The sequence below is a fragment of the Halictus rubicundus genome, chromosome 2 (assembly GCF_050948215.1).
Source record: "Halictus rubicundus isolate RS-2024b chromosome 2, iyHalRubi1_principal, whole genome shotgun sequence".
Lineage (NCBI taxonomy): Eukaryota > Metazoa > Arthropoda > Insecta > Hymenoptera > Halictidae > Halictus > Halictus rubicundus.
Window position 1 is genome coordinate 10,814,973 of NC_135150.1, and position 23,455 is coordinate 10,838,427.

Genomic DNA, 23,455 nt, shown 5'->3' on the forward strand with positions numbered 1-23,455 from the left:
TAAGCAATAAATAAAGTTAAGAACTAAAGGCCGGGCTTGTTCTTTTTACCAAGTTTCATCCAAATCCCTGTAATTGCTTCGTCCTGAATTATCATAAGTGATCCTATGCCGAGGCATCCAAAAACTTGGAGAATACATACGTCAGTTTGTTTTCCATAAAATACTATCCTCAGCAAAAAGAATATTCCATCAAAATCGTAAATATAACTGTTGAAAGAATTGAAATTTAAGACTATGACAAAGCCTTTTTGTTCTTAGCTATAATTTTTATAAAACTTCTACCAACACATTCCTGACATTTTTATTTTTAAAACGAGACCAAACACGATACAATTTGAATCGTGTTTACTCGTTTGATATACAATATTGTAGAACCTCGATTATCCGAACTGACCACACCCGAATCCTCCATTATCCGACTACGTGTTTCACATTTCACTTTTTACCATAGGTCTGGGAATAAATTCTAAGGTTAAGCATCCTTCATTAATTTTTATAAATAGTTAGAGAACACCGTAACCGTTTCAAAGCTAGAATTTTTAAAAGATAAGCAGATTCTCTTCGTTGATCCTTTACTTCGAAGTTTTTGTAATATTTTAAGAACGAAATTTCTTTTTTATGTGTACAAACGAACTGCATTTAAACTTCCATCTGAATCTATCAGAACGCAGAACGCACTTTCTGCGGACGATTTACGTTTCTCTCATATTTTGCAGAGCATTATTTTATTATATCATATTACGGCTGTGGTATTAACTTGTATTAACTAATATTTTAAGCAGTATCATTCATACCAAACAACTATACCCCATATATTTGTACACACGCGTCACAACTATTTTAATTAGGATTTATTGGACTGGCGGACAGGTCCTACACATTTACAGAAACAAAAGCCTATTAATAATCTTTTTAATGACGGAGCTGTGTCTAAAAGGAATTCGATAGTTTTCTTTTTTATGATTCTTTTTCATTTCATTAAACAATTCTTAACTGTTCATCATCGATTTAAAAAGACTATTAGAAAATTGCCGGTTGAACTGTCAAAATGGCAGAAGATCATTCATTAAAATGCCGCGCATTTCGGTTTGATTATGTTATACTAAAGATTTAATATGATACTCAGAAAAGATTTAAAGCTCCTCCAATAATTCATTGAAGTATTTCTAATGGAAAATATTTCAATTCAGTTTTCTTTTACATAATTAAACGATGTCTTGCTTTTTATCTGTGATTCTTCTTCGGCTCCCTGCGCAACAGCTGCTGGAACTGGCCCTTGGCAAGTTCCCATTGTGTATATTTCTCTGTGCTGATGCCGAACTCTTTACAAGTCTTCTCTAATGCGTTAATGCAAAGAGGTAAGTATGTATGGTCTACAGTCGGTAGCAGATGATGCAAATGATGCAGACCGAAGTTAGTCAGCACAAGGAAATCAAAATCATCGATCACTTTACGCTCTCTGATGGCGTCCAATTCCAGCAGGCCCCAGTCAAGATCATCCCTAAAAAATATGTTTTATTGTTTAAGCATGACTCGAAGCAAAAGTCTTATTCTACCGTATTTAAATTTGGCTTCTTGCACTCTAATGGCGACTTCAGAGTCTTGGGGCGACTTCATTAACATTCTACACTTAGCATAAATTTCTTTAATAAGTAGGCTTAACACCACCAACGGTTGAAAGATCTATTCAAAATGAAGATATAGGGTAGGGGACCCAATTACTATGGGGGTACCAATTACTGTGCCCATATTAATTATACTTATTTTTAAGGCATAATGAATATTTAAAAAAAAAGATACATAGCATTTATATTAACTAATTTTATTGAGAAAAATGTAGTATTCATTATACTTTAAAAATAAGTATAATTAATATAGCCACAGTAATTGGTATCCCCACAAGTAATTGGTTCCCCTACCTTACTGCTTCATCAATTTTCTCTAATTTCTATTTTTGAGTCATATCAGATTTTTAATTTGGGGAAATTGTTGGAGAGTGCAAAGGGTTAGAATTTTTAATCAGAAACTGCAATTGCATTAAAGAACTTTCATAAACAAAAAATTGCCTGAGCTCTGTCAACGTTAAAGTTTGCTTCTAATTAACTTTTAACTTGTCATAGCAAGGACAAACCTGTATATGTCTCCATCATGGAAAATGTCCGGATGATGATGGCCTGCGCTATATCCAATCATGGAGAACACAAAACTGCTCACTATGATAATCAATATCCAGTATTTCAGAGCAAGGAAGACACTCGGTGCATTAAAGCACATTAATATAGGAAGCACGAATGGCAATGCGTCACGGAACTCGAACGAATTGTATTCGGCAAATACGGAATAGTACCTGAAACACACACGATTTCACTGGTATACTAGTCGACTAGTTAAATATTTGTTAAATATTATGTACTGTGACATATTAGCAACGAATTGTCTATAATAGTATCATTAGCTGTTAGTGGACGCATAAATTTGTTGTTAAAATCGGAGCGTGAAAATACAAGAAAACAATGCGTTTTTAGAAATAAAAATTTGTAATAAAATTGAAAAGCTAACCGATATTCTATAAATATCATTTTCACCGTTTGCTATATTTTTAGAGTTACTATAATATGCAACCTATAAGAAAGAAAAATTGTACACAAACCGTTTAATTAATTGACCGATGAAAAGCAGTGCCCAAATCAAAGGGCTGGCAATTTGGCTGAGGATACTTCCAACTATACTTTTTTTCGCATACGGCATCCATTGAAGCAAAGGCTCGATTACATAAACTTCATAATCCCACATAGTATTTGGGTAAGTATGATGACTCATGATATGCGTTATGCGCCATTCCTTAGACGACATTGCGCTCAGATCGAAATAGTACATTCGAAAATTGTCCCTCATGTGGAAGAAGTTGTGAGCGATTATTGTTGTCCACGCAAGGAAAATTCCTAAAAATGAAGATGGGGTGTTGATTTAAAAATGTCTCTGAAGTCATTTGCAATTGCGTATGCATTTTATCCGATCCCACGCAATCAGGTTAATTAAATTATAAAGTCATTATAAACAAATGTTAATAAGCACGGATACCATAAACACATTGGATTTTATTGTATATTGTTACATTCCCTTCAAATTATACAAATTCTCAAAAGAAGAAATACATTTTTATCTAACTTATGTTGTTTTAGAATTGATTCAGAAAAGTTTTCTTTTATATTACAAATTGTAGAAACATTACAGGAAATTAAGAATATTGTTACATTCTCTTCAAGTTATGAGAATTGTTAAAAGAAGAAATACATTTTTATTTAACTTCTGTTTTTTCAGAATTGATTCAGAAATATTTTATTTTGCTGTCTGAGTATAAGGCAAATGTAAAATAAAAGTATCCACATTATAAAAACTAGGGAAATACAAATACATAGAAATGATTTGTTATTCTTTTAGTGAAAGAACTTTGCTTTTTTAAATTACTCCCTGTTTGCTGATTTTAGTTGTAATCTTTTTGCACTTACCAGCGGCAACGACGACTAAGTAAGACTGCATGGAAACTGCAAGGAGGCTAAGGACAATAGCAGTGGTAACAAGTAAGTCAGCAGTAATGTTCGACTTCACCGATGGATTATGAAAATCGACATCTTTCAAAGCCTCGACCGCACGTTTCTTGAATGTGTGATAGAATCCGCTTGATTCGAATGTTAGTGGTATCGATCTTGGTGAAACTGCATCTCTTATGTAATATTTGGATAGAACTCTTGGAGCCTTATCGGTCAGATGATGCGTCTATAGAAAATTATATTTAAAAATTACTTTAGCATATTAGCAGTCGAAACTGCATATTAATTTAATGTATAAATATAAGAGAATTATACAAGCGTATTTCCTTTGCGCAATACAGTGAAAAATAAAGGAAACGCGTGTTTATACTGCACAGAGGTTTAGACCCCTGACTCCTGACTCATTCGATTGTGAAATGGCCTCATGAATCCATTAAACTACTGAACGTCTCCTTCGAAATACACTCTTCGGAATAACAATCGGGACGTGTACAAATATATTAAACATCTCATGTCTTTTCGATTATTCAAATTTTTACTTGAAAGTAGAAACAGAGATGTGATTGGAGATACATACAGGGTGTTCCAAAAGTGTCGTACTTACTTCAGAGGGGTGATTCATTAGATCATTTGAAGTCACTTTTCCCTTTGCGAAAATGTTCTCTATGATAAACGAAAAACGCGGATCAATCAGGGCGCGACAAAAACAGTCGGACTCCGGCACTCTGATTGGTCCGTGTTTTTCGGTAATAACTCCTTAACAAAGCTGCGGAGAACATTTTCGCAAAGGAAACAGTTACTTCGAATGACCCCGGGAATAACCTCTTTCAAGGAAATGAAACATTTTTGGGACACCCTGTATATCAAACGCCGGAAAAAACTAATTATGCAATAAAATGACACACTTTTAGCGGCGTAATATTCGTTGCTTGTTTTTTAGTACTGCATTCACGTCATCGACTATTTTCACTTTACGACTACTAGCATTATGAGACCATTATTCCGTAATTAATTGCTTGCAGTTTGTAAAAATAATATATTTTAAAGTAAAAATATATACATTAGTGCTTTTTAATTGTAATTTTGAAATTTCTGACGAAAGAAAAATACATAGTGTATTGCAATAACTGTCAATAAACCAAACGTCTGTGTAACTTCTGTTGTATTGTTTAAATACCAAACACATACAACAGGATAATTTTCTTTTTTATCGATCCTTTACCATTTTTTTTTCATCGGTTTTTGCGTTAAATACAAAGACGTATAATATGTATATCTTTTATCTTACGCGATTTTTCGCGTAAGTAGAAGATACTTATCAGTTGTCAGACGCATCTAGATCAGCATGAAATCAAATACATTCTGAACGATTGAACGATTAGCAACGTCAAGCCTGTCATGTTTGCAATTGTTTGCAATGCAAAAACCTGATATCTTTCAAGCAATGTTTATGTTCTTGATCCAACAGGCGCCTCAGCAACAAGAAGTACGGCTAATGGATCGAACGAACGTTGACACCAATCTTATCGTGTTCGTAGGGTAAACTCGAAGTGATACCATTCGAAGAATGTTTGTCTTTATGTTTCAGTAGTCTTTTTGTAATAAAGAAGCGTGATCAATCGATGATCACAATCTTGATTGATCTTGAGTCACGTGCTACACATTTTTTAAAATACTCACGAAAACATTCGTAACTTCTTAACCAATTAATATGTCGAATTGCTGAAGCATCTATTCTATTTAATAACTGCTATTATAGTATACATGAGTATATGTATATAAAACAGTTACAGTTAATTTTTATTTAACATTTCTATTTCTTTTTTCTTTTTTTTTTTAATTTATGACTTTCAAATTAAAAATTAGGCATTCTGCTAATAGATATTGTATACATTGATCCCTCTATATATTTCAATAATTAGTATTTAAGAAAGGTTTTCGTTGGCCGCTATTGTTATTAATAAAGAAGTTACCTCAAAAAGTTCCGTTATATCGGTCCCTTTGGTAAGTCGAATCCACTCTGACCCTCCAGGATGAAACTTGATGAAATCCTCCAAATCGTACAAACCATCTCTAACTCTCCACAATCCTTCCGCGCCATCTACAGCTCTTCTCCCTTCGAGAAATGCGTAAGGCGTTCTTACAAATTTGTTTCTACCGGGAAGTGGTACGAGACCTGGTACTGAACTCTCGACTTTATCCATGGCGTTGTTCACGATAGTCCTGCGAAAGAAAATATACAATCCAAGAGAGTCCTGCAAGGAAACCTACGAAGTGTAGGGTACGGGACTCAATTACTGTGCGGGTACCGATTGCTGTGTCTACATATTAATTACACCTATTTTTAAATTTAATATCTCTTTTTTAATACTTATTATGTTTTAAAAATAAGTATAATTAATATAGGCACAGTAATTGACACCCCGACAGTAATTGGGACCTTTACCCTAATTTGGTCCGATGTCGGCAGTCATACAGTGTTCGGTATTGTATGGGAGACAGCAGAAAATTAATAATCTTTAAACTCTAAACTAATCCGTTTTCGACTTAAGGCCTCCAATACTTTTTTTAAAGGGGACAAGAATCGATTGATGACAAAAAAATACAGTTTTGTTAAAAAAAATTAAAGTAATCTTTATTTTTTATTAAATAAAAGCCGCTTTTACTGGTTTTTGTTATTGAAATTTATTATCGTAGTTATTAGCTCCACTGTTAGGGGGTTCCCCATGGGCGCTCGGTCGCGCTACAATGTAACATGATCTGGGACAGGATATTAATGTAATGATGAAACTCTGTTATTTCTAGTTATTTCGTTACGAAACCATTACCAACGAATTTTTGAGATTTTTCTGATTAACACGAGACCAAACGCGATAGAATTGTACTTGTTGTATTATATTTACTTGTTTAATAAGCGACGAAATTTTCGGATAATTAGGGGCTGAAAATAACGAAAACCTCCCTTAACATATTTTTCGCAGTGAGACTATATTATACATGAATTCTATACTATATATGAATAAGAAAGACTATATTATATATGATACATGAATTTATGAATGGGAAATTAATAATGATCATAGCTACTTCCCCTGGTATTTCATAACATTTTCTATCTACTCACGGAATTACGAAACAAGTTACTCCAGTTGTCTAAAATTATCGTTCGAAGTATGTATTTTATCGAAGGCAATATGAATTTCTCTGGTGAATTTTGTAATATTTTCTATCTAACCTCAGAATTACAAAACAAGTTACTCCAATTGTCTAAAATTATCGTTCGCCATGTGCTTTATTAAAAGCGGAGGCAACGACTTCTTGCGCCTCTCGCATTACAATGACTAACGTTATTATCGAACGTTCGTGTGAACGGACGATATGATAATTTAATTTTTAGCAAATGCGTCATAAACATCACTGGGCAGAGTATAAGAGTATGTGAATTGTATGTGACTTTAGACAGCTACTTTTAAAATTTCCTTCATCGCTGCCAGCATAAAAATGGGCAATTACTGCCATTTAACGGCAGTGCTTAGATAGTTCTCAAACAGTTATGGAGTTGATTTTCTCAGGCATTGAGCGTCTTATTCTTTTTCTTTCTATTTCTATGTTTGCTGAATTTAACTATTTTTTATGATGTACTAAATCGAGTTGCATAGATCTGTTTGACGCGTATACTTTTTGACGCTAATTCATTTGTGTTTAAAATTACAATTCTTCAACATCAGCCAATAACGCTCAGACATTTTACAAAATCATAATAATAATACTTGGGAAAACATTTTAATTCTATTCGGTTGCTATATTTAGGGTAAATGTTTTTAAAAATTGATTATTTAATGTACGCTGGAAAGTTAATATCAAAATTATTAAATAAGCAAAATTTATTGTAACTCTTTTTCTTAAATCTAAGACATAGTTCATAAACTACATCATAGTTTTAGGATAATTTTTGTATAAATGAAATTAAAATTAAAATTTATAAAATGCATTATATTATTATATAATTTATAAAATGCATTATAGCTTTAGAATCATTTTTATATAAATAGTAATTCGATGTTAACAACCTATAGAATTGAAATCGATAAAAATTGACAACATATTTCGTCTAAATATTAGATTTGAGTAAACAAAATTAATTTCTAAAAATGCAACAAATCCGGAAAAAATAAAAAGAAATGTGTCCGCACATACCTTTACCAATTTACGAACTAAGTTCCGTGTTTTAACAAAATTTACTTGATCAGAAACCACAATTATACATTCTTCGGAGATTTTTTTAGTATCTTGTAACTGTTTTGTTTTTCCTCCAGTTTCTCGTGTCTTCTATTATTAAAACGATATCATAACTCGTTTCTCTATGCGTGAATGCAACTTTCAAGTAACAGCATCTTTTAAAAGTGAACGCGACACTGTCAACAAATTGACTGGTTCTAGTTAGGCAGTTCTTAATCTTTATATACGTGAAAGAGAATCGCCACGACGCACTTTGACCCAGCAACGATAACCCAGTACAATAAATAAAACATTGATGTTACATGAAAAATACCTAATTTTCTCGGAATAGACCCAAATATGGAAATATTATGTTTGTTGCGGAACTTCACGTGTGTGATCAACGTAAATAATAATAAACACATATCGTACCTAAAATTTATCGAATACCTTGAATAACTGTAAATTTCCGAGATTATTGTCTTGATTTTATTTTTTTTTAACTCATATTAAGAAAGAGATTATTTTAATGGGCACTTACTGAATAAGTATGTTTTTCTGCGATTGTTATACCAGTTATCATTATTATTCTCCTATATACCGCAATCTTAAGTACACAAAAATTCAAACATGCCTTCGTATCTTTTGTTACAATAAACAATAAAGATTATTAATTATCTAAAAAATTTAATCAAACAGATTTGATTTTATTCGTGTTTCTTTTCAAATATTTCTGACTATTTATTATGTTTTTAAATTGCTAAAATTATCATCCATAAACACGTGCTAGTAGATACATCACGCAAAAGATATTTGGAATCCGAAATTATCTTTATTTACAATTTATACCTAAATATACAAATACTCAGTTAGTCTAAAAGTGCTGACTAAGAATTTATCTAAAGTCAAAATTTTACATAATATGTAAATAATGTCAATTTTTTGGTATTCAAGATGATAATGAAACTAGATAGCCCAAATCGTGGAATAATTTTTCGTTAGAGATAAATTTACAAATAAACAAGAATTTCATACAGTTGCTGTAGAAACTGTTTTTTTTTTAATTTTATCAGTACAGTAGTGGTTTTTAAGCACGTGTAACTCATTAAAAAAAGTTAACGTACTAAAAGAGTACTAATGAATAGTGGTTTACACCTTTTTAGAACCCATTTTTATGCTGTACCGAATATACTGTGAAAACAAATGACCACCCTAATTTTGTGCACATAAATAGAGCTGCTTGATAATTGAAAATCAAATTATGTTAGACTCATTATCGTTGTCTCTTATTACAGGAAAATACCGAGTACGATGATACTATTTCATAATATCAAACACTCTATCAAATATTATTATGGAGAATATTATCTCGATTATGAAACCTTAAGATGAACTGAAAGAATGTAAACATAACTGTTCGTGCGTTCGCATCTTGAGACAGAGATTAAATGTTTATATGATCGTTTTTTTGGTACCGAAAAACATGGCACGAAGTACGTCACAATTTGTTTGGTTTATTATTTGCAAAATTTATTATACCTCATAAATATTATATAATTTATCATACCTCCTTTTGTTATCCTATCTCATAAAATTAATATAAAATATTGTAATATAAAAGAAATTTCATTTTTTTATACCTTTTAATCTGCAACATATATCTATGTTAATAAAAAGAGACTATGTTTTATGTTAAAAAAGATTAAACATGTTGCCATCTTCTTCTTCCAAGTCAAAGTCTAAGCTCTTTTATCATAATAAGTGAAAATATGTTATCTGATTTATCATATCATCCATTTAAACAACAACATTGATGTACTTTAATACTTTAATGCTAAGTTAAGTAAAGTATGATTACAAATTCTATATTTTCAACTATACTTTACAACACACAGATTGTCGAATATAATATTTTTTTATGGTTAACTGATTCTTTAGATCCATAAGTATGTTTAAAATTCAATAAATTAACATTGATTAAACAGCAACGATTAAATTGTCACCCTATATGTCATATATATTTAAAACTACATTTTAAAAATTACGACTGTTTTCGTAACTGCGAAAGATGTTTGCTTGAGAAACTATTTCTTTATATCATATTTTCGATTTGAAATTATTTGTTCACTAAAATCAATTTTGATTTTAATGCGTACATTTTAGATGCATTATCACGTATTATACAAATTACTTAAAAAAAACGTGTACTACATAAAAGAATTGTATTTAAATACAATAATTATTCGAATAATTATTCGTATAATAAATCCATTTTATTAAAACATTTTTTAAACAAATTGTACTTATTTTACTTTCTCTGTAATGTTATATTTTATGACGCACGCATTCGATCTCGCAACTATCATTTCGTCAATTCTGCGTTAGAATGACAAATCGTTATTTTTAATGATTATTTGGAACGCAAATAGTTCGCTCGCAAACGTGACAAATTTAATCATTTATTAAGACTAATTCTGATAATAATAAAAATTAATTTTAAATTCTAACACTCACGCAATTAAATTCCTATGTAATTCCTAAAAATGAACTTTAATCATAATATAGTTTATACACTACGTTAAATTATTTAACCTTAGATACTTAATAACCTGTGTTGTTTTTACCCTAAAATACAGCAGCGGAAACTTTTTGCAAACTAAATTAATATAGCCACTGCTTCACGCTTTTATAGCCTCCGATAATGTTTTTATACTCTCAATATAATCACGATTGGTTATAAAGGTCACAGTTCGTAATCGATGTAAATGATACCTCGTAAAATTGTTTTTTCTTTACTTGTCCGTAATTGAAATTTCGATTTCAACGATTTGATCAAATTAATTGATGGTACACGCTCATAATAAAAATTAAAGTCATAACGAATCGGTGATGATCAATCAGAGTAATAATCATTCGAGGAATTTATATACAACACGTATTAATTAATATGCGTGTTTAACATCTGTGCTTAACAGTCAACAATTGTTTTGCAGGGTATTCCAAAAATATAGAATCACTTGAAATACGTATACTGGGGCTTCATTATAGAGATATTAATTTTTTTAATTTGCTAAAGCTTCTTAGTCACCCCACAATGAAAGAATATACAGTGACGAGCAAAAGTGTAAACACACTTCGCCAGTTTTACATAAAACGTGATAATACAACCTATTTTTCAATTGAATGATAAAGATTGGGTAGTACATAATAATTAGAAAGTGAATAGCATAAACAAAACACAACAGTTTATTTTCGATATACGGAATATTTATTGAAAATAGGGATTGAAGACAATTTTTACAGTTTTGCACTAATTGTGTTCGTCGAAATAAAGCTTTAAATTAATATTTTGTCCATTTTCCTTTACTTTTTTGTACTGCGTTTAGCCTGCGTGGTTGTACCATTCTTGTTCTGTCTTTTTCCACAATTCATGAACACCTGAAGGTGGATTGTCATATTTTGCTAACCTTCTTTTCACAATTGACACAAATCGATTGGGTTCATATCTGCACTTTGTGCTGGCCACTTCATCACAGAAAACTTTTGATTTCCCAGCCAGGGTTTTACTATCTTTGCAGTATGCTTAGGGTTACCGTCTTGTTGAAATACTACTTCGTCTTCAGCAAATTCAATAGAATTAACAACAGAAGGAACATTATTTTGCAAAATATTTAAATAATGCTCTTTGCACATGATACCTTCTATCCGAACTATGAGACCAACACACTTATGAGTAAAACAACCCTAACACATAATTGAGCCACTCCCAAACTTCATAGTTTGTTTTATGCTACTTGCTTGATTACTATTTTCGGGTGAAGTCCAGGACCAAGACCTTCCATCAGATTCAAATCTATCAATTTTTGTTTCGTCAGACCATATAAGTCTTTTCCAATCTTCAAACAGCCAATTTTTTTCGTAGTTTAATATGTTTGTCTGAAAGAGCTGGTTTGCGTTTCTTTTCTTTCGCTTTTAACCCGATTTTCTTTAAGGAACGGCGGATGGTCCATTCACTTTTGTTTTTTTATCGTAGGAAAAATGCATTACGCTACCCCGCCCTCCTGGGGGAGAGACGGGGTTATGTGGGGCTCGTCTGTCCAAATGGGCCAGACCTACCCACTAAAAAACCTACGGTGACCTCCCTGAGCTAATTAGAGGTGGTCGAGATCTCGAAAACGAATACTACCGACCGCCTCTACCCCTGGCTAAGAAGCCCTTGTCCCAGAAGCTCCCCCCAGCTAATCTGTGGGAGTCAGCCACACAATGTCAAACAAAACCAGCCATAACTTCTGTCACCCGCAAGTCGGGGGCCGGCAAGTCGACCGCTTCGGGAGGACGAGAAAATGGCCCCGCCCGATCAACACGGTTGGCCGACCCCTGGGGAGTTCAGCTGTCCCCCCTTAGCGGCGGTAGGAAATTCATTTAAAATACATCTCTGTAGAAGCAGTTTTACGTCTTGAATAAGTATAAAACCAGAATTCCAGTGTTAACATAAAAATGTGGAATTTCTGGTTTCTATGTTCGAAATTCCATAACAATACAGAACTACATCTATTATTATTGAATAAATTAAACACCAATTGGAAATATTTTTAACGGTTTATTTATTTATTTTCATTCGAATGTGTACATCGGAATATATTGTTTGCCAGGAAATGGTACTTATAAAAATCGCTATAAGTATAACATCGCGGATTATTTAGTATATAAAGGAAGATTCCTTCGAAGGAGGAAGGATATCTTATATGACGCCATGCGTCGCAAATTGTTCTACAATTTCTTGTCGAAAATACTGTAACATATTAAAAAGTCTCCTATTTTGCCCTCGGTAAAAAAATATTTTCGGTTTGAAGCCCGTTCCGGTAGATCCAGGGCAAATAATAAGCACATAGAACGCTTACTGACGATCATACATAAAAATATTCAGAAATCTTAGTAGGAGGCCCTAAATTATGTGCACTTTAACTGCAACAGCTCTGCGGCTTCGGGTCAAGTCCTGAACGTTTGGTGATGTTCACACGAGTAAATTCTTCCGCGACTGTCGGGTGAATGCCGACGGTTTCTTTCAATTTTGGGAATGTTAAGTTACATCTGAAAAAAAAATAATCATGGTTATTTAATATCATAATTATTCTGATTATTTATTGTGCTTACGATTGCTCCCCAAAATTAATACATACTTCATAGCAGTAGAAAAGCCTTGAATGATTTCGCCTGCCTGGGGACCAACAAAGTGCATGCCTAGCACTCTCTCGTCACCGCCTCTGAAGGCAACGACTTTCAGGTAACAGTTAGTGACATCCTTCTGTGGTATGAAGAATTCTGTTGGTTTGTAATACATGTGGTAAATTTCTATCTTATCCTCTCCGTGAATTGCAATCGCAGCCTCTTCGCTGAGACCAACACAACCGTATTCCAAAGGACTGAACACTGTTGTCGCTACGTTTACATAATCCATTTGTTGAGTCGAGTTTCCAAACAATCTCCTTGCCAATAATCGCCCAGCGTGTATAGCAACGGGCGTCAATTCCGGTTTTTTCTAAAATATACATATATCTTGTTAAAACTTGCTACCTAATCTGTCTAGGGAATTTCTTCTTTTATATTTAAGTTAACGTTGAAGGCATTATTGTAATAACTCAAGTACAAACTCACATGGAGGACATCACCGACAGCGTATACATTTGGAACATTTGTCTGCTCATCTACTGCATCAATCTTCCCAGAATCCTCAACAAGTTTAAGGTTGATATTTTCGGGTTTCAGTTCTTGCGTAAGTGCTTTTCGCCCAATGGCGAAAAGAACGGTATCATAAACATCTTGATGCGATTGTCCGTCCTAATATAATTTTCAATTTATTGTATACTTAAATAATTTACAGTTTCATGTGGGCTTTATTTATTTGACAGAATCTTAAGATTATACCTTATCGACCCAATGTACAAGAAGCCTGCCGTCGTCTTGCTTTTGAATCTTCGAGGGTTTCGCCTGGTAAATGAAGTGTACGCCGCGTCTTTCCATTTCTGCAGCAACTATGTTTGCCATTTGCTGATCGAATCCTCTTAAAATGATGGAACGGACCATTATCGTTGCGTCGTATCCTAAACCATTCAAGAATCCAGCACACTCCAAACCAATGTCTATTTATTTATTACGGAAAATCATTGTTTATACAATGTAAAGAAAAATGAATAATTAATAGTAGCAGTTTTCATGGAAAAAAGAGGATACATCCTGCACCAACAACAAGCGTCTTTCCTGGAGCTTTTTTTAAACTGAAAATGTCATCACTGCTTATTCCATATTCCAAAGCACCAGGAATATCAGGGTATTTTGGTCTACCACCTACAGCAATCAAAATGTTTTTTGCTGTAAATGTCTTTTCCTCCCCATTCTTCATTTTCCCACACACTGTATGTTCATCCTTAAAGTATCCTTGTGCATTGATGTATTCAACTTTTCTGTAACAAGGATAGAAGTACCATTATAATAAAACTGAAATTTAAATTTTATGCAATATATACAGGGTGTCCCGGAATCGTGGAGGGGGTGATTCTACATGAGAAAATAAGCCGAAAATATAGAACAAAATTTTTCATCCGAAGCTTCGTTTTCGAAAAAATTGTCTAGCGCGTCTGATCATGACCAACCAATTGTACTTCCTGCATATACTAGAGCATGCGATCCCGACGGATCTTTAAACTCAACTTTCTCGAAAACAAAGCCTCAGACGAAAAAATTAATTTCGTATTTTCGAGTTACTTTCTCATGTAGAATCACCCCCTCCACAGTTGTACCATCAATACTGGGACACCCTGTACATACAGCCAACCCTCCTATAACGCGATTAATTCTTACTGTGTTATATGGGAACCACATAATAAGAAACTCAAAATTAGTACAAATCAGATCAAATTAAATCAAATTTGATAAGCAAATTTGATACGTTTTTTAATACAATTTGTACTCCACGTTGTATGGGAAATGTGTTATGCGAGTACTGTGTTATAGGAGGGTTTGTAAGAAGATTATAATAACACTAACTTTGTTCTAAGTTCAACTCGTGTTACCCAATTCACAGACTTTATATGGTTCTGTACAGCAGTTCTTAATGCTTCCCAATCGTTTAAAATAGTTTTTGGGTCTGGCAACTGCCAACCATAGAAAGTTGCTTCCTAAAAACAAAAATGAGATCGTAAGATCGAACTGTGTTTTAAGACAAACAGGTAATTTTCACAATAAAAAAAAGAGCATACATGGACAGCTTCTCCAAGCAAAGCAGCCTGATGCATCAACTTCTTTGGTATACAACCAACGTTCACGCAAGTGCCACCCAGACCCCATGTTGTACCCTGTGGTGATGGTGTCACATAATCAAGGACTGCAACGTTCGCACCCAAATTCACTGCTTCTTTTGCTGCTGCTAAACCACCGGATCCACCGCCAATTACTAATAAGTCATAAGTGAATTTTTGGTCCGCTGCAAAAAAAAGAAACAGTGGTTACAAACCAGAAATAATACTTACTCTATCACTGGTGCGTGGACTCATGCTCTGCTGAGTATGGGTAACAGTACACATTAAATGAGCGCCAGTGATGAAAGGTTAAAAACTTGTTCCTGATCGTCAGTCCCCACCATGTCCTCTCCAACTTTTCCTTTGTACATGTACATGAATACGTAGTAGTGGTAAGTAACCTGCTGATGCAGTGGTTGTACGCCTCGTGCTGAAGGAATAGTCGGAGTAGACATGGTGCGAACTGACTCGCCGAGCAGACGTAGAGGAGAAGCAGCCACATCTGTTCCATGAGCCATTGTTGAGCAGGTCTGGATCTTGTTAAAAACTGAAGATTCCTATCATGGAAAAGAGGTTATGTAACAGTACTATTCTCTTCATGAAAGTGAAACTTGAAAAGACATTCGAATGGAACGAGAGATAATCCTCTGAATTTAATATAGGCTAACCAGTTCTTAAATGAATTGATAAGTTGTGTTAATTCATTCGAATCGAATTTAACCTTGCCGGTAAACTGGCCAACTGTCAATAACGCAAAACAATTCCGCTGACCGACAATAACGGAATTTATGCTGCGTTTGCAGCTAAATACCAGTAAATCTGGACACTCACTGCACATACAAGCCATTACTGTTTGACCATATGGGAACGTTTTACACCTGGACCATGGTAACTCGCGCAATTTAGCCTGTGCAGAACGAAATGACACAAGCCTCGCGAGCAGTGTTAACGTCGCCATGATTATTGCGAGTTGATCACGGCCACGTGACGTCACCCCGATGACACTCGTGTTTCGCGGCACACGTTAAGAAATTACACGAGAACCGCACTTATTACAGTATCGCGTTCAGAACAATATCGAAGAAGGGAAAGTGACGAGCAACAATGAAGTCGATCCTGATCACCGGTTGCAACCGCGGTTTGGGCCTGGGTTTGGTGAAACACTTGGTGAACCAGTCGCAACCGCCGCAGAATATTTTCGCGACTTGCCGAGACGTGAATAAAGCGAGGGTAAGATTAGCCGCGAACTGAATAAAAAAAGATATTACGCAACGGCCGGTCCTGTTTCGCAAGTTGTACTTACCAATCGGTGCCATTGTCGACTTCCCCTACCGGTATTTAGTCCACGTTAGGATGAGAATGCAAACGAGTAAATCAATTTTCTTCCGGGAGAACGTTAACAACTCGATACGCTACACCTGCACGATTTCTTGAGACTGAAAGACAAGAGCGAACTGACGCCGACTTCGTTCATTCACCGCCATCTGTTATACGGTTGCTACAAGCACGCGAGTTTTAAGTCTGATTTATAGTGACTCATACAATGCGCGTTGTTCTATTACGCAAGCAATCGGTGACGTGCAAGTCATCGCGGATTTCGTTATAGAACGGGCTTTAGAAACCGGTTTACCGGCGCTGTTCAGATTTGCTAGATTTTACCGATCGACTCTCATGAAAACTGCTACCGATGGGACAACGGTGGACCTTTCTTTGTCGAGCGAATTTTAAATTCTCATATTTTTCCAACTAGAGATTGCAGTTCTGCTGCAATGCGTACATGTCCTTGAATAATTCATGGATTCCTTGCATCATTCCTAGGTTAGATAGCTTCAAGGATTTGTACCTTGTTAAATCATTGATCATTACAACTAGCACCCAGAACATTCCACAGCAGCTTTTTGACTGTGATGAGGAAGATCGAATTATCTTTTTTCAGGAATTAGCCACATTAGCTGAGGTATCGAAAAATGTTCATATTATCGAGATAGGTGAGTATGATATTACATTGATAAATAGTTTCAAGTAGAATACCTAGATTAACGACTTTATCGTATAGAGCAATCTACAGCATTATGTGATGATCTATACTAAGATATTGATCATCAGATATCTAGGAATTTTATACAATTGATTTAAATGAAATCAAAAGTCATGCTCTTTATTATTTCTTATACAACTTAATAATAAATATAGGTTATTCATTTGAATGGTTCCATTGGATCATTAGTTATGTGTCAATTTCATTAACATTTGACTATGTTTTATTAGGATATATTCCTAAACTATGTGAGGATTATTTTTTTTTACAAATTTATTTAAGTAAATAGATTTGATCAATCAGTTCGGTAATGTCATTGCGGATATTGTACGTGCGCTCAACTGACTTTCAAAATTCATTAAAAAACGAAAACTGCGTGCGCATGACATATTTCTTGATTCTTATGAACTTATAGAACTTTTTATTTGTTCTTTTTTTTTATATGAATAAACATTCCTTTTTGGATTATTATGCGTTACGTTTATTTCTGTAGTTAACTTACGCTAATAAATAAAAATGGGACACCCTGTATATTTCATATCTGTATTTTACAGCATTTTGATTTAATTAAGTAATTTACTAATAATTTATCATATCTACATTAAGCAAATATTATACGTGGCCAAATATTTGAATTTGCGAAATGTAGTTCACTCATTGTAGGAACAGATATTTTTTTCTTTTGCAAATATGTATGCAATATTTACGCACAATACGATACTTACCTCTATTTGGCCGACCGAAATTTGACAACAACAAATTACAATGAAAAGCAGACAAGACTCATAAATATTGAAGTAAATTATCAGTATTCTTAATTTTTGTTTAAATTAATGAAATTTGTTATCTTATTTGAACTTACTCCTATTCCTATAAAAATTCAGTATACAATATGCATTTCCGTAAAGAATATCATGTAAAGATCGAATACAATGGCAAGATTTCAAATGATTTCGCATTTAGACTGATATATTGTAGTCCTAGAAATGATGTTTGATGGTGCAACACTTGTCGACAATGATACGACATATTTGATATATTTATGTGTCAACCGAAGATAATTGCTGTATATGAATAATTCGCATAAAGGAAAATAATTTTTCCTATAAACAAATGATTTTATACTTTTTTGACAAAACAGTAGGATATTTTCAAACTTAATTTATATTGATGGTCATCAACAAACGTAACAATAAGGCCTGTAATAACAAACAATTTTAAAGCTTGCAATTTTAAAACAAGCAATTTTAATGAAAAAAATAGCTGTAACATTTAAAAAAAGAGCAATCAAAGTCAATAAACAGGTGAATTCTTATTATTTACAATTACTGTTGTGGTACCGATCACTATGCCTACATTTATTATACTTGTTTTTAAAGCATAATGAATATTAAAAAAGAACTATATAACGTATATATTAACTGATTTGTAACTAATATTCATTATGCTTTAAAAATAAGTATAATTAATATAGGCACAGTAAATGGTACCCCCATAGTAATTGGGTCCCTTACCCTATGTTGCAGCTAAAGAAATATTTGTAAAAAGCATCTGATTTCATAAATTAACAGTTTATTATGAAACATAATAAATTGCGATGAAATGCATTTTCACACAAAAACTGAACAAATACGGGTAGAATATTTTTAATTAAACTCTAGGTAACTCTAAACATAAATAAGGTGTACGTTCGTTCAAAGAATGTTTCGCAATGGAGGAAACCTCCGTTTATGCAATGGAAGAGGTTGTGAGAACTGTAGAACGTAATTATACGAAATACTTATGATAGCTATTGTAAAAATGCTAATCGCTGGTGCACTTATCGTATTGTGAACCAAAGCAGTGGTTCGTATGATCCGATAACAAACCTGGAGAAATTACGACAGTGTTATAGCACAGCGATATTACATTTGAATGCTTACCCAAAGTGTCATTTGGTTTTTCGAAATGCTCGTTCGAAACAGTCGCGTCGTGATCTTTCGTTTCCTGGTCGCTCAAATCCGAATCCACGGTTTGCGGTTTCTCTCGACAGCTGAAACACCATGATTTCTTCTTCTTCGCGCCGTGTGACTTCATGTTGCGAGAATCCCGTGCAGACGTTTTTCGCGATGAAATTATCCACTACCGATTCACGCGAGGCGAGAATTTCATCACTACTTACAGTGTGATTTCTATCGGGAAAATGAGAAAATTTCAGCGGGACCGCACTAATCGATATACGTGTCGATTTCAAGTTCTGATAGTAAAGCGCTCTAGCGTTTTTAATGGATCGAGCGCCGCGTATTACAACCTTGAGCCAGAACGAGTGAGATAATTGTAAAAATATTATACTTGTACTCGCAGAGGGTTTCAATAGTAATAAAGTGAAAGATGTCAATAGTGAGAAAGCAGAATACATGTTTTATAAGAAGAAAAAGAAAAGGAAACGAGAAAACTGAGTGTTACATTTTAAAAGAAAGTAGGCTAAGGGACCCAATTACTGTAGAGGTGCCAATTACTGTGCCTATATTAATAATACTTATTTTTAAAGCATGTTGAATATTAGAAAAGAGATATTAAATTTTTTTATTGAGATCAGTTCATGTATATGTTATATATTTCCTTTTTACTATTCATTGTGCATTGAAAATAAGTATAATTAATATAAGCACTGTAATTTGGTCCCTTACCCTACCAGGCAAGATGAAAAATATTTTGAAAGGCTGTTTCGCGAATTTAAAGCGATACAAAAACGAAAAGAATTCATTAGTGACAAAAAATTTTTAAAGGTCAGCACGACGAAATGGGTAAAGGAATTCACTATTAACAAAAAATTTGTGAAGGTCAGTACCAAGAAACAGGTAAAAGAGTAACACCTTTCTGTAATAGTGACAGGGTAAACGATCATGGATGTCGCAGATATAATTTTTGGTAGAATATAAATTGTACAATTATATTGTGTGGAACAAAGAATACAATCACATAATCCTCCGTGCAGGGAGATACTGACGAGTGGAGGGAGATAAAAATACTACCTTGTCATCAATTATTTAGAAATGATAAATAATACGGATGACAACGAATTAATGAAGAAACATGTTGCAACTTACCAACTCCTTTGAAACGAAGGAAATTTTAGTTGAAGCAAGTAAAAATAGGAGTTGCAAATTTAATATTTCTAAGGGAAAGAAATCAGCGAATCTTGTTCACGTTGCCACTGTATGAAAAACTTTGTTGTATTGATCAGAACAGAGGATATAGTGGCAAAGCAGAACGTTCGCTATGTCAATATAAGCAGTGCAACAGGATCGCTCGCGTGACTATGTATTCCGTATAAAAAATATCGTAACTACTAAAATAAATCGCGAAGTGATGACGCAAAACGACCCTTGGAAATAATTTTACAATTCTCAAGAAAAAAAAACTTACCACTTTCTTCGAAAGCCTTCTTTTCAAATCGATATCTTCAGAATGTAATAAATCACTATTCAGTAAATAAAAAAATAAAAATTCAGAATGATAAAAATTTTCATCAACTTTACAATCCAGAAAAAAATATCTCAATTGCTAATACTTTATGCAAATTATTTAATAGAAATTGAATAAAAATATGTAATAAAATTGACAAATAAGATTTTGTATGAAGTAAGACATTTTGGATGCAGTATCCAAATATGTATAAAATTCAAGCAGTAAAACCATTAATTAAATTGATTCAATGGATGTCGAAAATTGTGCACGTAATAATTAAATCAGACGGGTAGTTTATTAATGAAGAATAGTACATTTTTTTAAACAATGTATCGCAGTCGTATACTTGCTTGTCATATAAAGTTGTTGTGGCTTCTGATTTACGGTCATTCGGTAATTAGCGAGTAAAATTAGCACCGAGCAAAAAGAATTATCAATGTTGAATTGTCACTTTATTGCTAAGAAAAGCTGTATGCAAATATGACCTTTCATATGTGACGAAAACTATTGATATATGTATAATCACAGACAATTTGCCAAGCAATAATTGCCATCCCACCCGCTTTACTGACAGCGGCTCGTATTTACCGATAACCCCCCTTAGGTGGCATAATCTTGTTAGTAAAACCCTCCTACGTTATGTAAACTCAAAAAGGTTAAAGGTCTCACAATGTTGGTCTGTAAAATTTTGGGGTAGAAATTTTGACCCCCTGGACACAATTCTCGGACTCCCAAGGATTTTTAAAAGGATCCTTCTGTACCAACAAAAAGAAGGTCGTGATCTGTGAAACGGGACAAAAGACACAACGAGTATGGTGCCGCTTATCTTGCCGGAAATATCAAGTTAATTACCTCGAAAGCAACACCTGTCTCGTCTCCCATTCTCCTATAGTCTTGTTAATTACTGCTATCACCTATGAGTTACAGCCCTCTCTTTCCTGGAAATTACTCGACTAGTCACCAAAAAATTCAAAGCAACAGCCCGAAATGTACAAACCTTTCATTCATTCAATTCATTCATCATTGTTTATGACAATAGACCTAAATATAATAATACTTAGATATTCTTACAACAGATGTAACTGAAAGTTGCATTCAAAAAATTAAATTTTTGTGTTAAAGTTAAAGAATCCTTAATATTGTGAAACGATTTTAAATTTTAAACTCCTTTAATTTTGTGCATTACAAAACTTGATTGCAAACAATTTTATTTATTAAAAATAAATTCTCAATGTAAAATCCTTCATAAAATCCTCTTTATAAAAATCAAATAAAAAATTATTAATATCAATAAGACTGGATAGAGAAGCCATAACAACGACATTTTTTTACATCACACTTAAAATAAAACAGTTAATAATGTTTTGTTAAGATATCATTTTTATCTTTTAAATACGTTTCCAAAAGATATTAACGAAATTGTCTCTACGTCCAATAATTAATTTTCTAGTAAACACTTTCACAATTTTAATTTCTAATCCTAGTAAATGTTTTCAAAGTATTTGGGATTCAAATGTTATGCTATCATTATACTTTCTTGTTTATGCTGACTTTTACTTTGTGTGTTAAGATTTATCGGACACAAAGTCTTATGACAAAATAGTGAAGACCGTGAGCGAGACTGTGGGCTCTGATGGGCTGAACGTTTTGTTCAACAATGCTGGAACCAGCACGAAATTCGCACGACTCGGTCTAGTGAAAGAAGACCAGCTCACAGAAACGTTTTTCATAAATACTGTAGTGCCGATTTTGCTAGCGAAAGTAAGTCTGAGATGACACAATAATAAGACGATGAATAACAGTAAATGAAAATAATCCCTAGGTAGTAATTATTTAATACATATTGTCCAATTAATTTTTAACTTTGAACTCTTACGATTTGTATAGAAATATAGGTTCTATCAATTTTAAGGCTCTTCTACCACTGCTGAAAACAGCAGCCAACAAATGTGAAGACAAGTCAAAGATGAGCATCAACAGATCTGCAATTATAAACATGAGTTCTATCCTTGGGAGCATTGCTGACAACACTTCAGGTGGATTTTATCCCTATAGATGTAGCAAGGTAATATCTATCTATAGTGTTTCTATTTATTTTCTAATGTGAAATATAAAAGAACAATGGTTCATGAATTTCCATGTTTAATTCTTACATACATGTGAGATTAATGTTTCAGTCATATGTTTCTTACAAATTATTCCGTATAATTAAATATTTTAATAGAATTATTTTATGCTACTGAATATGTTAAACTTTTAACGCTAAACAGAGTAATTAAGATACTTTACTCAGTATATTATTAACTTTTAGTCAGCACTCAATGCAGCAACAAAGTCAATGAGTGTTGATCTCAAAGAAGATGGAATCTTAGTCACTTGTTTGCATCCAGGTTGGGTGCGTACAGGTATGGGAGGGGCTAATGCACCAATGGATGTTGATACTAGTATAAATGATATCCTCAATACATTAGGCACATTAACTGACGAACATACAGGCTGTTTCATTCAACATGATGGAAAAATTTTACCATGGTAAAATGCTCTGTCTGATTGTTGAAACTTAAAAATACTGCAAAAGCTCTGAACAATATTTTCACGTGGAGGTTACTCTTTATTTTACATTTTTATATAAACATTCTCTTCTAAGAAATCTGTACAACTTAACATAATTTTAATCTCTTTGTATACATTAAATGCAAACGTTTTGTACTGTGTTAAATACAAAAAATTTGTATAATTTGATAAAAATAAATACCCTAACAAGAATAATAAATTCTATTTCGCAATTAAATATTCTCCTGTACACAGCCTAGAATAAATGGAAAGTTTTAAACTAATTATAAATAAAAATTCATATATAGTTATTGTATAGAAGCTATAATATCTACTTTATGTAATATTTT

At 33.3% G+C, this 23,455-nt stretch overlaps 3 protein-coding genes across 6 annotated transcripts; 1 reads left to right on the forward strand and 2 right to left on the reverse strand.

The window, feature by feature from the left end:
- Positions 1–1,059: 1,059 nt before the first annotated feature.
- Positions 1,060–10,434, reverse strand: Cyt-b5-r (Cytochrome b5-related). Of its 2 annotated transcripts, none has more exons than XM_076805249.1 (6): positions 10,284–10,434; positions 5,525–5,774; positions 3,510–3,777; positions 2,651–2,942; positions 2,132–2,347; positions 1,060–1,501 (listed from the first exon to the last, which is right to left on the reverse strand). In XM_076805249.1, exons 2-6 carry the CDS (start codon positions 5,753–5,755, stop codon positions 1,225–1,227), a joined length of 1,284 nt encoding a protein of 427 aa, XP_076661364.1. In that variant the 5' UTR covers positions 5,756–5,774; positions 10,284–10,434; the 3' UTR covers positions 1,060–1,224. The 2 variants fall into 2 exon arrangements, with proteins under 2 accessions (XP_076661364.1, XP_076661363.1); XM_076805248.1 differs by lacking the exon at positions 10,284–10,434 and adding an exon at positions 7,749–8,000.
- A 1,915-nt stretch (positions 10,435–12,349) lies between these two features.
- Positions 12,350–20,314, reverse strand: Trxr1 (Thioredoxin reductase 1). Of its 3 annotated transcripts, XM_076805245.1 has the most exons (9): positions 20,192–20,314; positions 19,025–19,273; positions 15,026–15,249; positions 14,814–14,944; positions 14,001–14,230; positions 13,695–13,909; positions 13,425–13,607; positions 12,950–13,308; positions 12,350–12,860 (listed from the first exon to the last, which is right to left on the reverse strand). In XM_076805245.1, the coding sequence occupies exons 2-9, from the start codon at positions 19,176–19,178 to the stop codon at positions 12,731–12,733; spliced, it is 1,626 nt and encodes a 541-aa protein (XP_076661360.1). In that variant the 5' UTR covers positions 19,179–19,273; positions 20,192–20,314; the 3' UTR covers positions 12,350–12,730. The 3 variants fall into 3 exon arrangements, with proteins under 3 accessions (XP_076661360.1, XP_076661362.1, XP_076661361.1); XM_076805247.1 differs by lacking the exons at positions 19,025–19,273; positions 20,192–20,314 and adding an exon at positions 16,368–16,581; XM_076805246.1 differs by lacking the exons at positions 19,025–19,273; positions 20,192–20,314 and adding an exon at positions 15,896–16,090.
- Sni (SDR family oxidoreductase sniffer) lies at positions 16,162–23,343 on the forward strand. The gene is made up of 5 exons (XM_076805254.1): positions 16,162–16,294; positions 17,001–17,052; positions 22,123–22,313; positions 22,465–22,617; positions 22,864–23,343. The coding sequence occupies exons 1-5, from the start codon at positions 16,169–16,171 to the stop codon at positions 23,086–23,088; spliced, it is 747 nt and encodes a 248-aa protein (XP_076661369.1). The 5' UTR covers positions 16,162–16,168; the 3' UTR covers positions 23,089–23,343.
- The last annotated feature ends 112 nt before the right edge of the window (positions 23,344–23,455 follow it).

Bases quoted from the DNA above. Each gene is read 5' to 3' on its own strand.
- Cyt-b5-r (XM_076805249.1), bottom strand. From the start codon at position 5,755: ATGGATAAAGTCGAGAGTTCAGTACCAGGTCTCGTACCACTTCCCGGT. The intron at 2,348-2,650 runs GTTTGTGTACAA...TGTGTGTTTCAG, and splicing joins ATCGGTCAATTAATTAAACG to GTACTATTCCGTATTTGCCG. The intron at 1,502-2,131 runs GTTTGTCCTTGC...CATATTTTTTAG, and splicing joins CATGATGGAGACATATACAG to GGATGATCTTGACTGGGGCC.
- Sni (XM_076805254.1), top strand. From the start codon at position 16,169: ATGAAGTCGATCCTGATCACCGGTTGCAACCGCGGTTTGGGCCTGGGT. The intron at 16,295-17,000 runs GTAAGATTAGCC...ATCTTTTTTCAG, and splicing joins GAGACGTGAATAAAGCGAGG to GAATTAGCCACATTAGCTGA. The intron at 22,314-22,464 runs GTAAGTCTGAGA...ATCAATTTTAAG, and splicing joins TGCCGATTTTGCTAGCGAAA to GCTCTTCTACCACTGCTGAA.
- Trxr1 (XM_076805245.1), bottom strand. From the start codon at position 19,178: ATGAAGTCACACGGCGCGAAGAAGAAGAAATCATGGTGTTTCAGCTGT. The intron at 15,250-19,024 runs GTAAGCATTCAA...TTTTTTTTGCAG, and splicing joins AAAACCAAATGACACTTTGG to CGGACCAAAAATTCACTTAT. The intron at 14,945-15,025 runs GTATGCTCTTTT...TTTTGTTTTTAG, and splicing joins TGCTTGGAGAAGCTGTCCAT to GAAGCAACTTTCTATGGTTG.